Source organism: Carassius carassius, chromosome 20 (assembly GCF_963082965.1).
Source record: "Carassius carassius chromosome 20, fCarCar2.1, whole genome shotgun sequence".
Classification (NCBI taxonomy): domain Eukaryota; kingdom Metazoa; phylum Chordata; class Actinopteri; order Cypriniformes; family Cyprinidae; genus Carassius; species Carassius carassius.
The window spans coordinates 25,410,594-25,426,667 of record NC_081774.1 but is presented as its reverse complement, the minus strand read 5'-3'; the positions used below and the strand labels follow the sequence as shown (position 1 = coordinate 25,426,667).

The 16,074-nt window shown below is 38.4% G+C and overlaps 1 protein-coding gene across 1 annotated transcript in view; it reads right to left on the bottom strand.

Annotated features, from left to right (window-relative positions):
* mpp7b (MAGUK p55 scaffold protein 7b) overlaps positions 1–16,074 on the bottom strand; it is a 79,263-nt gene that overhangs the window by 40,279 nt on the left and 22,910 nt on the right. The window contains 8 exon segments of the mRNA XM_059501005.1: positions 623–682; positions 1,417–1,439; positions 9,510–9,515; positions 10,880–10,927; positions 12,151–12,347; positions 12,460–12,534; positions 12,866–12,951; positions 13,398–13,479. Of these exon segments, the coding sequence (XP_059356988.1) occupies positions 623–682; positions 1,417–1,439; positions 9,510–9,515; positions 10,880–10,927; positions 12,151–12,347; positions 12,460–12,534; positions 12,866–12,951; positions 13,398–13,479 (577 nt within the window).

Here is a 16,074-nt window from a genome sequence, read left to right as displayed (position 1 = left end):
CGCGTCTCTGCTAGACTCATCTGGTAGCCTAGCTGCTAAATGAGCGCAGTGCATGTTTAGCTCTCAGATGGCCTGTATCACTAATGGACCAGCACAAAGCACCCAGTCTGGGGCCATCAAAGCCTCTCCCATTAGCATGAATGCTAAAACCATATCAGACTAAATCAAAAGCTAATGATCCTCAGCTTGAATAAACATCATCCTCATAATGGTGTGGGAACATAATGCATAAGTACAAATGAAACAGGATGAGTTGGATATCTTTAACAATGGTCTTGTTCATCAGCACTGTGGCTAACAGGAAAAGTCACATACACTGTAAAAAATGAGTGAGACATTTTGAGTTAGCATTTGAGTTAGCAGTGGGGTCAAACAGAAAATCATATTTGCATTAATGCATCTATATACATATTATTTTTTATCAAAAACAATTTTGATTCAATATTAACATTTTATGCATTTTCTGGGAATAACTGCATTGCAGTGGACCACAACTGAGTGAAAAAGTAATATTTGTGTTTGTGTTTAACTTTAAGACTCAATGGCTATGTGCTTACAGTGTTTTAATTCTAAATACCAGGCTAGGAGGTTACAAATAAAATGCAGACAAATAAATCCTCACCTATATGTATGCCACTTATTGCTCCATAGTCCACATCCTCTGGTTATTGAGTGAAAGCAGGTTAGAGAGAAAAGAGAAAATGAAAAGTGCACTCTAATCAAATAATGATAAATGGGAGATGGAGTCTGGGAAACCCTTAATCAAGAAGTGGTGAAAGAAAGGGGTAATTTGCAATGGTACTGTTTTTTAAACTTGATGTAAACTAAGACAAAAATACTGGCAAATTAGAGCTGGGTTACTGTTATGTGACCGTGCTGAAAAGGATGAAAAATTACCTTCCATGTTGTCTTTTCAGTGTGAATGTAAGGGCAAGAGAGTGAGAGAGAGAGAGAGAGAGAGAGAGAGAGTCAATCAGATGTTGCACTCACAACAACATAAAAAAAAAGTTTTTGACATTTTGTACAGATTGCTAATACTTAGGAAATGCATTCTCATTCTGAAGTTACACAGGCATCATAGCTATTTGTTAAAGAAAGAAGCTGCATTTAGCTACAGTAAAGGCCTAGCACTTCATCAATCAATCTTACTGTATAATCAGTGAACTTGTGATGTCGCATTTACTGCCTAAATTTGGAGCGTTATGGTCACAGAGTTAGACTGCACCCTCACAGTTAGTTCACTGACCACTTATGCATATTACTCACAGGAACTGAGTGTACAGTACTGTAATGATACAACCCTTCATATTCAATCGAAATGAAACTTTAATTATTCAAAATAAACACAACCAAAACACAACTAAAAGCCCAGGCCTGGTCCTCTCTCGTCCTTCACTGTCGTCGCTCCAGTTTTATATCCTTCCATATCCTCCGTGGGCCTCGAGACCGGCGGGTCGAACAGGTGTAGCTCATCTCCAATCACTCCACCGGCCTCGCTCCCATGTCCCTCAGCCCCGCCCCACTCGTCTCATACCCCCACCGCCCCTCGCAGTCCGGGGGGTACTCCCGAGACTGCGCTCTACTCCCCCCCCCCCCCTCCCTCCGGGGGGGACCGCTCACGGGGACCTGCGGGAACCTGGGGGTAGGACAGGCGAGGCGAGAGAAAAGGAGATGGAAGGAGGAGCGACAGAGACGAGAGAGGGGAGAGAGGAGAAAAATAAAAAATAAAATCCGGTTCCCAGACGCACCGCTGCTCGGCCCTCCACCAGCTGGGCGATCTCCTCCGCGGTGCCTGGCGGTGGCACTGGACGGCCCTCGGCGGACGGCACGACACTCCTCCGCCGCCCGGTGGATGGCGACGGCTCCTCCGGTTTTGGGCAGCCGGCAGGAGTCCCCCGTTCCCTGCTCCTCCTCGTTCCGGCGGATGGCAGCAGGCTCCGGCCACCTGGCGAACGGCTCAGACTCCTCCACTCCCTCACGGACGGCAGCCGCCCCTCCCTATCGTGGGCGGCCGGTAGCGAGCTCGCCCCCGTCCCCGGCAACTCGCTCCAGCCCACCGCCTCGAGCGTCCATGGCGGAACACTCCTCGCCTGCTCGTTGGCACCGCGGATTCACCACAGCGGCGAGGGATCTTCAGCAGCGCGTCCCTCCTTCTCCCGGGTTTCGGCACCACTGTAATGATAAAAGCTTCGTAATCTTCGGGAAGAAGGAGGCGGGAACCGGCGGACAATCAAACAACATTTTAATAATTTAAAATAAACACAAAACAGCGCACCAGCCCCTCAAAGACGACTGGTGCGCACAAATAAAATGAAACCAAAACACAACTAAAAGCCCAGGCCTGGTCCTCTCTCGTCCTTCACTGTCGTCGCTCCAGTTTTATATCCTTCCATCTCCTCCGTGGGCCTCGAGACCGGCGGGTCGAACAGGTGTAGCTCATCTCCAATCACTCCACCGGCCTCACTCCCATGTCCCTCGGCCCCGCCCCACTCGTCACAAGTACATTCTCTATCTGACAAGCTCTCAGCTGATTGGCTGACTAGATGCAACTTTCAGAAGCAGGGGCATACTGTATGAGTCCAATGAGGTTAAGTAGACTGACTGTTTGACTGATGGATTTTATAATCTATTTTAGATAAACCTGCCTTTTGCTTAGGTTACAGTTTTTAGATAAACATTTGCTCATCTCTAATCTTTCAATTGGTGTCTTTAGGATGTAAACATTGAGATGACTGGGTTTTGTACCGTAAATCGAGAAAAGAAAGGAAAATGTAATCATTTTGGAAGAGAACAAACATGCTTTTACAGCTCAAACGGGATGAGGTGAGCAGCATAAATCCAAAGCTTACAATATGTGTGTGGTCTTGTCTTTAGAAGCCACAATGCAATGGCAGCCAAGGGTCAAGACATGGACGTTCAGTCCAATTGTCCATCATACTGTGGCCAGGGTGGATTTTTGGAATAGTAATTGCAATTTTCTGTGACCAAGCCCAACTTGTCTTAACCATGTCCTCACCTGCGGTTCATTGGGGGAATTATGTGTTTCGTGCTTTTACAGAGCCAGTACAAATGCTGGTGCTGTCTTGAGTTTAACATGTGGCATTTTGGTAACCTTCTGCTTCAACCCGAGCTCTGTGTTTGAGTGTGTTATAGGGGAGGCCGTAAAGTGACCTCGTCGATCATCGCCGTGTAAGGACTCCAAATCACAGAGCAGCTGTCACTCTCCTCACATCCAACCCACAGATGGAGGTTTTATAGGGAAGGCTGTTGCTTTGAACAGACCTACAATGGCTTTTCAAGACAAAATCAAAGTATTCCAGATCCATCTATTGGCTTCTATATTTTCCACCCCAATTTAATTCCGTCAACAATTTATACTGCAGCAAAAAAAAGACTTAGGACAATGGCAACTATATGTTACTTTGCATGCATATTGTTTTTGTTATTCATCAGTTCAGATGAACTAGCTCACATGTAGTTTGCATTAATTATTATGTAGTGTCATATTTAAAGTCAAAGTCAAAGTCACCTTTATTTATATAGCGCTTTAAACAAAATACATTGCGTCAAAGCAACTGAACAACATTCATTAGGAAAACAGTGTCAATAATGAAAAAAATGATAGTTAAAGGCAGTTCATCATTGAATTCAGTTATGTCATCTCTGTTCAATTAAATAGTGTCTGTGCATTTATTTGCAATCAAGTCAACGATATCGCTGTAGATGAAGTGTCCCCAACTAAGCAAGCCAGAGGCGACAGCGGCAAGGAACCGAAACTCCATCGGTGACAGAATGGAGAAAAAAAACCTTGGGAGAAACCAGGCTCAGTTGGGGGGCCAGTTCTCCTCTGACCAGACGAAACCAGTAGTTCAATTCCAGGCTGCAGCAAAGTCAGATTGTGCAGAAGAATCATCTGTTTCCTGTGGTCTTGTCCTGGTGCTCCTTTGAGACAAGGTCTTTACAGGGGATCTGTATCTGGGGCTCTAGTTGTCCTGGTCTCCGCTCTCTTTAAGGGATGTAGAGGTCCTTTCTAGGTGCTGATCCACCATCTGGTCTGGATACGTACTGGATCCGGGTGACTGCAGTGACCCTCTGATCTGGACACAGACTGGATCTGGTGGCCACGGTGACCTCGGAACAAGAGAGAAACAGACAAATATTAGCGTAGATGCCATTCTTCTAATGATGTAGCAAGTACATAGGGTGTTATGGGAAGTGTTTCCGGTTCCGCTTTACCTAATTAACGCAGCCTAAAAATCCTTTAACGGATTTGGATAATAAAAGCATATTAGTATGTTATGTGTATGCCAGGTTAAAGAGATGGGTCTTTAATCTAGATATAAACTGCAAGAGTGTGTCCGCCTCCCGAACAATGTTAGGTAGGTTATTCCAGAGATTAGGCGCCAAATAGGAAAAGGATCTGCCGCCCGCAGTTGATTTTGATATTCTAGGTATTATCAAATTGCCTGAGTTTTGAGAACGTAGCGGACGTAGAGGATTATAATGTAAAAGGAGCTCATTCAAATACTGAGGTGCTAAACCATTCAGGGCTTTATAGGTAATAAGCAATATTTTAAAATCTATACGATGCTTGATAGGGAGCCAGTGCAGTGTTGACAGGACCGGGCTAATATGGTCATACTTCCTGGTTCTAGTAAGAACTCTTGCTGCTGCATTTTGGACTAGCTGTAGTTTGTTTACTAAGCGTGCAGAACAACCACCCAATAAAGCATTACAATAATCTAACCTTGAGGTCATAAAAGCATGGATTAACATTTCTGCATTTGACATTGAGAGCATAGGCCGTAATTTAGATATATTTTTGAGATGGAAAAATGCAGTTTTACAAATGCTAGAAACGTGGCTTTCTAAGGAAAGATTGCGATCAAATAGCACACCTAGGTTCCTAACTGATGATGAAGAATTGACAGAGCAACCATCAAGTCTTAGACAGTGTTCTAGGTTATTACAAGCGGAGTTTTTAGGTCCTATAATTAACACCTCTATTTTTTCAGAATTTAGCAGTAAGAAATTACTCGTCATCCAGTTTTTTATATTGACTATGCAATCCATTAGTTTTTCAAATTGGTGTGTTTCACCGGGCTGCGAAGAAATATAGAGTTGAGTATCATCAGCATAACAGTGAAAGCTAACACCATGTTTCCTGATGATATCTCCCAAGGGTAACATATAAAGCGTGAAGAGTATCGGCCCTAGTACTGAGCCTTGAGGTACTCCATACTGCACTTGTGATCGATAGGATACATCTTCATTCACTGCTACGAACTGATGGCGGTCATATAAGTACGATTTAAACCATGCTAATGCACTTCCATTTATGCCAACAAAGTGTTCAAGTCTATGCAAAAGAATGTTGTGGTCAATTGTGTCAAACGCAGCACTAAGATCCAATAAAACTAATAGAGAGATACACCCACGATCAGATGATAAGAGCAGATCATTTGTAACTCTAAGGAGAGCAGTCTCAGAACTATGATACGGTCTAAATCCTGACTGGAAATCCTCACCTATACCATTTTTATCTAAGAAGGAATATAATTGTGAGGATACCACCTTTTCTAGTATCTTGGACAGAAAAGGGAGATTCGAGATTGGTCTATAATTAACTAGTTCTTTGGGGTCAAGCTGTGGTTTTTTGATGAGAGGCTTAATAACAGCCAGTTTGAAGGTTTTGGGGACATATCCCTAATGACAATGAGGAATTAATAATAGTCAGAAGAGGATCTATGACTTCTGGAAGCACCTCTTTTAGGAGCATAGATGGTATAGGGTCTAATATACATGTTGTTGGTTTAGATGATTTAACAAGTTTATACAATTCTTCCTCGCCTATAGTAGAGAATGAGTGGAACTGTTCCTCAGGGGGTCTATAGTGCACTGTCTGATGTGATACTGTAGCTGACGGCTGAATGGTTGCAATTTTATCTCAAATAGTATTTTAGAAGTAAAGTAGTTCATAAAGTCATTACTGCTGTGATGTTGGGAAATGTCAACACTTGTTGAGGCTTTATTTTTCGTTAATTTAGCCACTGTATTGAATAAATACCTGGGGTTATGTTTGTTTTCTTCTAAAAGAGAAGAAAAGTAATTGGATCTAGCAGTTTTTAATGCTTTTCTGTAGGATATCTTACTTTCCCGCCAAGCAATACGCAATACCTCTAGTTTTGTTTTCCTCCAGCTGCGCTCCATTTTTCGGGCTGCTCTCTTTAGGGTGCGAGTATGCTCATTATACCATGGTGTCAAACTGTTTTCCTTAACCTTCCTTAAGCGTAAAGGAGCAACTGTATTTAAAGTGCTAGAAAAGAGAGAGTCCATAGTTTCTGTTACATTATCTGATTACAAGTTCTGAAGTTTTGGATATTCTAAGGAACTTGGATACATCAGGAAGATAACTTAAAAAGCAGTCTTTTGTGTTAGAAGTGATGGTTCTTCCATACTTGTAACAAGAAGTAGGATTTACAATTTTGGCTATATGAAGTTTGCACAGAACTAAATAATGATCTGAGATATCATCACTTGGCTGAATAATTTCAACACCATCAACATCAATTCCACGTGACAGTATTAAATCTAGAGTATGATTTCGACAATGAGTAGGTCCTGAAACATGTTGTCTAACACCAATAGAGTTCAGAATGTCTATAAATGCTGATCCTAATGCATCTTTTTCATTATCAACATGGATATTAAAATCACCAACTATTAAGACTTTATCTGCAGCCAGAACTAACTCGGATGTAAAATCACCAAACTCTTTAATAAAGTCTGTATGGTGCCCTGGTGGCCTGTATACAGTAGCCAGTACAAACATAACAGAGGATTTATCATTAACATTTGTTTCTCTGGATAATGTTATATGAAGCACCATTACTTCAAATGAGTTATACTTGAAGCCTGCTCTCTGAGAGATCCTGAAAACGTTGTTATAAATTGAAGCAACACCTCCACCTTTGCCTTTTAGACGCGGCTCATGTTTATAACAGTAATCTTGGGGGGTGGACTCATTTAAAATAATGTAATCATCAGGTTTTAGCCAGGTTTCTGTCAAACAGAGTACATCTATATTATGATCAGTGATCATATTGTTTACAAAAAGTGTTTTCGTAGAAAGGGATCTGATATTCAATAAGCCAAGCTTCATCAGTTGTTTATCCATATTGCTTCTGTTTTTTATTTGTTGAACCTCAATTAAATTGTTAATCTTAACTTGGTTTGGACGTTTTTTGTATTTTCTAGTTCAGGGAGCAGACACAGTCTCTATAGTGTGATATCTAGGTGAAAAAGTCTCTATGTGCTGAGAATTAACTGACCTCTGTGACGGGAGGCAGCTAGCAGACGGTTGGTTTAGCCAGTCTGTCTGCTTCCTGACCTGGGCCCCAGTTAGTCAAGTATAAACACTAAGACTATTTGCCATATTTCTAGAGAGAAGAGTGGCGCCACCCCAGGAGGGATGAAGACCATCTCTTTTAAACAGGTCAGGTCTGCCCCAAAAGCTCGTCCAACTGTCTATGAAACCTATGTTATTCTGTGGGCACCACTTAGACATCCAGCCATTGAGTGATGACAATCTGCTATGCATCTCATCACCACGGTAAGCAGGGAGGGGACCAGAGCATATTACAGTGTCTGACATCGTGCTTGCAAGTTCACACACCTCTTTAATGTTATTTTTAGTGATCTCCGACTGGCGAAGTCGAACATCATTAGCGCCGGCATGAATAACAATCTTACTGTATTTACGTTTAGCATTAGCCAGCACTTTTAAATTTGCCAAGATGTCAGGCGCTCTGGCTCCCGGTAAACATTTGACTATGGTGGCTGGTGTCTCTATATTCACGTTCCGTACAATAGAATCACCAATAACTAGATCACTTTCATCAGGTTTCTCAGTGGGTGCATCACTGAGTAGGGAGAACCTGTTTAATGTTTTGATCGGAACAGAAGAGCGGTGTTTTGACCCACGACTACGCTGCCTCACCGTCACCCAGTTGCCCTGCTGCAAGGGCTCTGTTTCCGGAACCGAACAATGTACAGGAATCCCAGAGCTAGACGCATCCAAAGCCGTATCTAGAGCCCTAACATTCTTACTGTCCTCAATTAAAGTTTGGATGCGTGTCTCTAATTCTGAAATCTTCTCTGTAAGCCTAACTATTTCCCTGCATTTATCACATGTGAATCCCTCATCAGCGACAGAGATAGATAAACTAAACATGTGGCAAGAGGTGCAAGAAACAATGATAGGAGAAGCCATTACTCACCGTGCTTGATGAAACTTCTATACTGCGGTTGTTTGATGAACTTGTGAAAAACTGGAGCGAGAGGAGAAAAGAATACAGCGATAGGTTCGAATGAAAACACTAATGACAAGCTAACGAGTGCTAACGCTTTGCAGGTGTACTGCACTCACGGAAATAAAATAAAAGTGAACGATCGAAGTTAATCTGATAAGATTGATCGATAATATCAGAAATATGGTGTGAATTAAGTTATATTTTACCACTTTTCGAAGGTTTAAAAGCCAAACTGTAATATCAAATCTATCTCAAATAATATCAAAAACTTGTGTTTGCTTGTATTAATCTGAGTAAGAAATTGATATCAGATACATAAAAACTTTATTGAACATTATTGTATAATATTTTAAAAAATATATAATATTACAATGAAACTGAAAGAACTCCTTTATGTTTTTGTGGTAATTAATTAACAGTTATTTTAAATATGTTTCTGGAGAACTGCTTTCAACCTGAGGTCACACATTGCTGTCTTTGCTTAGTCTATGCTGAAGTCTTTTGCCAAAATGAAGGATTGACTCAGGTTGTTCTGAACAGTGCAAATGCAACCTTTCCAATGGCTTAGTATGAATGTGTTCACACGTAGTAAAACATTTTTTAATATGTCCGGTAGAGCCACTGAGATTTACAGCACTTCCTCAGTCTTTATCAGGTCATTTATTCAGCTCACGTCTCCAGAGAGCAGCTCCAGGAAGATGCCTGGCACCTTTAGATACACTCTCATCGCTGACTGTCACTGACAGTTTTTGTAGTGATGTTAAGCGTGACATCACTCCATTTCCACAATTATTTCCACATCACTCTTTAACACAGCGTGGGAGTCTATTCTTTGTTTATTCAATACAACAGGAGCTTTAAATTATCAACACATGCTTTGCTGTATTTGTTTAAATTTACCCAGCCTGATCTCACAGCAATTCGTAAATATTGTACGAGGTGGCTAATTCGTATTTATCTGTATGACCTAATTCGCACAAATTCATATGATTTGTGCAAAATCGTATGTATTTCATGAGTTGCACAATTCGTATGAATTTGTATGAATGACCTACACCTAACCCCGCCCCTAAACCGAATTCATAAGAATTAGACTCCTCGTAAAATGCATATGAATTGGTCGTGAGATAGCGTTGATTTATCTCTCTCTGATTTATTTATAATTCTATGTCTTATAGGCTAGTTGTTTTTGTAAACTGAATGCTGCATAGATGTCTGTGCAGATATATATATATATAGTACAGACCAAAAGTTTGGAAACATTACTATTTTTAATGTTTTTGAAAGAAGTTTCTTCTGCTCATCAAGCCTGCATTTATTTGATCAAAAATACAGAAAAAATTGTAATATTGTGATATATTATTACAATTTAAAATAATTGTTTTTTAATTTATTATACTTTAAATTATCAGTTATTTCTGTGATGCAAAGCTGAATTTTTAGGATCATTATCACATGATCCTTTAGAAATCATTCTAATATGATGATTCATTATCAAAGTTGGAATCAGTTCTGCTGCTTAATATTTTTCAGAATATGTGATACTTTTTTAGGATACTTTGATGAATAAAAAGTAAAAAAAAAAAAAAAAAGAAGCTATGTTTTTAAAATATAAATATTTTGTAATAATAATATACACTACTGGTCAGTAATTTGGGGTCAGTAATTATTTTCTTTCTTTCTTCTTTTTAAATAAAATCAATACTTTTATTCAGCAAGGATGTGTTAAATTGATAAAAAGTGATAGTAAAGAAAATATATTATTAGAATATATATTATTAGAATTTTTTATTTTTTATTTTGAACAAATGCAGTTCTTTTTAACCTTTTATTCATCAAATATATTAGACAGCAGAACTGTTTCCAACACTCATAATAAATCAGAATATTAGAATGATTTCTAAATGATCATGTGATAGACTGGATGTTACATGTGACACTGAAGGCTGGAGTAATGATGCTGAAAATTCAGCTTTGCATCACAGGAATAAATTATTTTTTAAAAGTATATTCAAATAGAAAAACCATTATGATGAGCAGAAGAAACTTATTTCAAAAACATTAAAAATAGTAATGTTTCCAAACTTTTGGTCTGTACTGTATATATATATATATATATATATATATATATATATATATATATATATATATATATATATATATATATATATATATATATATATATTATTATTATTATTATTATTAACTGACTCATTTAAATGAACTAATAAAAATAAATTGGACTTCCAGTTTTCATACGAGACAGACTTTGCCCAAATTAAGTTGAGAGAGACATCTGAGCAAGACATAAGGCTCAGAAAAAGTGCACAATGAGGGCTGCATGCCTCTAAAGCAACTAAAATGACAAAATGAACACACTGTTGCCCGGCTCAAGTATGTATGAATGGCAGCAATTAAAGGTTTGCTAGTGCACTTAAAGTGCACCATTTGAGACAGGGCCAGAGAGAGTGAATATATTTACCATTTGAATATTTCAAATGCTGTCTTATCTGCATGATGTTTCAATACTGCATGGATTTCTGAGCTTACCACCAAATATCATCGACTCTCTCAGTGGGTGGAACAGAACTGCAGGCCTTTGTAAAGTCACTCTCCTGTAGGGAAACATAGGAATCATGCTGAAGATATCAACATCTCAGTTACGCTCAGGGAAATTCCTCATAAATATTGTAAAGCTGTCTCTTCAAAAGACAAAGTCAAAAGACGTTCAGTCTCTCATAGTCAAAACATTCGACAAAAACATTAGTAGGTCTGGTTGACACTGATGCCTATTCTGGCTGAAATTCACTATAGTTCAAAAGTAAGAATTGTAATTGCAGTAATAACCATATTGTAAAATGTGATTTATTTGTGCGATGGCAAAGCTGAATTTTCTCGCATACATTACTCTAGTCTTCAGTGTCACATGATCCTTCAGAAATCATTCTAATATGCTAAATTTATACTCATTGCTTATTATCACAGTTATAAACAGTTGTTCTGCCTAATATTTGTGGAAACTAAGATATTTTTAAACATTATTTAATGATTAGAAAGTTCAAAAGAACTGCCTTTAATACATTTTTTGGTAACAATATAGCAACATCTTTACTGATATTCCAAACTTTTTAACAGTAGTGTATATTATATCACAAAACAATATAATATAATGTAAATAGAATCTGTCTTTAATAAGAAACAAAAAGACCAATTCACAAACAAAACTTTTTTTCTCAGAATATAGCTATACCTGGCATATTATTTCACCCTCAGATGTACTTGTTTGATCGACTACCAAACTGTCTGGACAAAAGAAGAAGAAAAAAAATAAAAAAATAAATGTATTCCCGAAAGTTCCATAAAGCCAGCATGCCAGTTTAAGAACATACTTAACAGTTTGCGGGAACTGGCCTCAGACGGTCAGTGAATGATCTGTGGTGAATGTTTCATCTTATGTTGAGACTACATCAAGTTATTTAGTAAACCTTTCAGCAATGTCACTTTCATGTCATTAACTCAAAGACACACAAAAAACAAAATCTATACAGGCTGATATATTCTCATCATCTGATGTCATTTATAGGCAAAAACTGTCCAGACAAAAGACACATTTTGATGACATTGATTGTTTTCCTTTTTCATGAGCGAAAGTTTGACTAAGGGAGTGTCAGATTGTGTTACCCTTGACTGTGTCTAATTCAACATTGGGAAAATGATGACAGGATCTGGGTCTGACTGACAAAGTCTGTGTATGACTTTGACAAAAGAAGGATTTAGTTTCTCAGTCTAGACTTGGAGTTAAAACTTTGCAATAGTACGATTACGAAAGTTTTCTTACCTTTCCTGAAGCTGTCTTGAGGGAATCAATCCAGCCCTGAGGTTGGCGTCACCGTGCCGTCTGGCCTGCCACCAGGTGTCATCTTCTTGGCTTACAATCTGTAACACATCTCCTCTCCAGAATTCCAACCCGGCGTCTTTGCATGGAATAGCAGGATCTGCTAGGGGATTATAGTTGAAAAGTGCCCTTACAAAGATCTGCAAAAACCCACAAATACATTTTGATGTCAACAAGTTTGGTTTTAATTATCTGGAGTGTAAATCAATTTAGAATACAGCTCTTTACACATTATTATTTTAATAATGAGACCTTGTTATCTATGGTCTTTGGCTCTTCTTTGGTGCCAGGGATGACTTTGAAGGTCACTGCTCCTTCTGACTTGGCCTGGAGGATGTGATAATAACATACAGGCCCAAAACAAGCTTACAACGTTCAGATTCAATAACACTTATGAATAAAGACAGAATGCAGATTTGTCATCCTCCAGAAAACCCTCACAAAACATACAAAATTCTTAAAAACATTTACACATACAGCTTAGACATCAGTTTCTATTTTGGATATTATTGGCTTCTGGTCTAGACAGTATAGTCATGTTAACCAAGAAAGGTTTGCTGGTTAAGCTAGTTAAAACGTCTTGTGGGGACACCAACACAATATCATGCTGGAAACCAGCTTCAAAATGCAACTCATGCTAGTAATCTGTGATGCATACTAATATGGGAAGGATCTCCTTTGGGTTCTTGTCCTCCATTGGAACTCCATTGACTTCCTTGAGCTTGTCCCCTTCATGAATTAGACCTGTAGTATTAACCAATGAACCAATGAGAAGAAGGCTTTAGCAGAATTAATTATGTTAAACATTGAGCTTAACTAGGAACTATAAGCATTGGTATAGCACTGTGCCATGTATTTTTAAAGCAAGACTTTTGATTAGCGACCAATCTTTTGTTTCGTATTGTAATGTACATCCAAGAAAAAAGGGGGAAAAATATCAGATGGCTGCAGATCTGAATGTAAGCTAAGTGGACTTAATGACTGGAAAGTCATGACAGTTATGACATTTTGATTAAAAACTATGAGCTATGAGTAAAAATGAAACATATGTACAGTATGGATGAATAATTCACAATAAGATCAATAAGATGGTGAATTTTTCGTGTCACCTTTAAGTGTTCTCCTATGTCTATATACTAATTTTGGTTCTAGTTAGGTTTTAATATTAATACATTAAAAATGTTTCTCACCACTTCTATCAGCAGCTCCTCCTCTCATGACCCGAGCCACCACTATAGCTCCAGTAGACTCATCTCTCTTGATGGTGGCTCCCTGGAACATAGAAACATTCAGAAATTTGAATATTAAAGTTCCAAAAAGCAATGTGCAAAAGTGCACTTATCTGGAGGGACCGATTGCAAGCAAACATTCCCATTTTGACTTGTAAATCAATATGTGAGTGTCAGGTTAAGTCCAAGTAAAAATCGGTACAGAAATATCTTTAGAAAGGGTGATACAGGTGTGAATATCATGACAGGAATCTTAAGCATGTTATGTAGTGAGAGCTGAGCTTAAATGTTGCAAATTAGGACAAAAAAGCTTTTGTTTTAAATCACACAGATTGTTGACATGATATGTCAAACATTTGATCCGTTTTCTTTTAGTGTGTGAAGGAAAATTCAGCAGCCAATGAAAGTAATCTTCCAGTTCCATTGGATCTAAACACAAATCACATTTGACCTTGATGAATTAGACACATGTCTGTGTTTTGCTACATTTCCATAACTATTAGCACCATCTCACATCACTTGAACAGAAAAGATTATTTCTGTTTTAATCATGTACTAAAATGTTCATTTCATACACATCATCTCCCAAGACAATCAGTACAATGACCGTGGCCACAATACCACAGCTACAATAATATTGTTTAGGTTAAACCCTCCAAAACATATTAACAACTTGCAGAGGTCCTAAATTTAACTCTAGTCCAAACTATGGTGATATTTTAGTCCTTGAAAGGCCTTTTAGATAACTGTTTTCAGGAGGCCAGGCTTTAACAAGCCTGTGCAGAAGCAGACAATGAGGTAAATGATGCTATAATGGACAAGAGTTAGGGGACCCTGCATAGTTCCTCGACCACAGGAGAAGCCAAAATGGCCTGTAGTCCTTAATCGCAGGGCTAAGGCCCCCTATGAGTAAGACAATAAGATCTTTTCAGGTTGTGGAGAACTTTTTAGTACCTTCTCATGATTCTTAAACAAAAAAGGAAAAGCCATGGCCCAGTGTTTATAACTCTCTACTCATGGTGTGGGAAAACAAATGGGTTCTGGTTTGTGCCTCTTTATAATAGCCTGCTCAAAGAGAGAACAGTCAGATTTAAGGTTAATGTAGCCTCATGGCAACATCACTGATCATCATTTGTAAGGTAATCCCCATCTGCCAGGTCTGACTTCCACTACACAACTCCCTGTAAACCACAAATACATCGAGCACAGACCAAGTCTGATGACGGGAAATGCAGACACTTTTGTTTGTACAGTATCACAGCATGATATTGGGATGATGGCAAAGCACTGGTTTCAGATGTCATAAAGACGGTCATGTTGTTGTAAGCCATACTATGTCGTATCTGCTCCAAACTTCACACGTTTCATAAGAGTCCTGGGTTGAACACATGGCATCGTCTGCTGGCAACAGGAAACAACTTGTTTTATACTAACTTAAACTTGCAATGTGCAATCTGCACCAAACTTCATATGTTTGATCAAAGTCCTGGCTTGAAGATATCTACATGCCAGTATTCAGTTATAGTCATAGTGTCACCAGGGGGCAGCAGGAAATTTGGCACATATAAATGACTGAAATATCCCTCTTATATTTACCACTTTAAATTTAGATTGTTCACCATTTACTGTTTTTTTTTTTTTTTTTAAGCCATATGATGGTGGTGAGCTGGGTGCGAGAGGCCTTTCAACACTGCATGCAGCTTTATTTATTGCTGTGATGCAAAGCTGAAGTTTTGGCAGTCATTACCCCAGTCCTTAGTGTCACATGATCCAGATATTTATAAAAAATGCTGATTTCATTTCTTATTGTTTTTTATGCTGAAAACAGTTGTACTGCTTAATATTTGTGTGCAAACCATGAGACATTTTGTTTTTTTTATTGTTTTATTATTGTTTATTTATTTATAATTTCTTTTTTAGGTAGCAATATAAATGTTTTACTGTCACTTTTAATCAGCCGTATGTGTCCTTGCTAACTTCAAAAAAAATTCTAACAAAACTAAAATAAAACAGTATAGTATATTTAGTGACACTCTGCATCTTCTTGTTCTCACCAGACTGCTAGAAAATGTTGTTTATCTGACTGTTCTCTAGTAGTGTATTCAGTTCTAATCACAATCATGATTTACAACAATGAAAACAAAACAAACAAAAAAAAAACCTTTAGGGAGCATGATGACATGGAGGGACTTTTCGTCACAGTCATTATTATGCTTTTTCCATTCATTCTCTGGAATTCATAAAGCTCCATTCAAATTGCTGCCTGCTTCAGCATTATTCACCAGATGTTATAGACGAAAATACTAATAATAGGGAAAATCTGCATTTTACAAGTTATGCATTATGAATGGGAAGACAGCCACATTGCGCGTCAAAACGAGAAGGATAAACCACAATAAAAAGATAGACCTTGTTTGAGAGGGTTCGATCTGAAGTCATGCATTTTATTTGGAGAGGGCTTTACAGTGTTTCCTATTTGTATTCAAAGCATCCCATCTAAGTACCACAAATGTAAGTGCAGATGGTTTTGCTCAGAGATGGAAAATATGATTCTGGAGGTAAACTGATCCAGGTTGCACTTTGATACTCTTTAGTATCATAATCCAAATCTTACCCCTAAATATGCGTGCCTTATTAG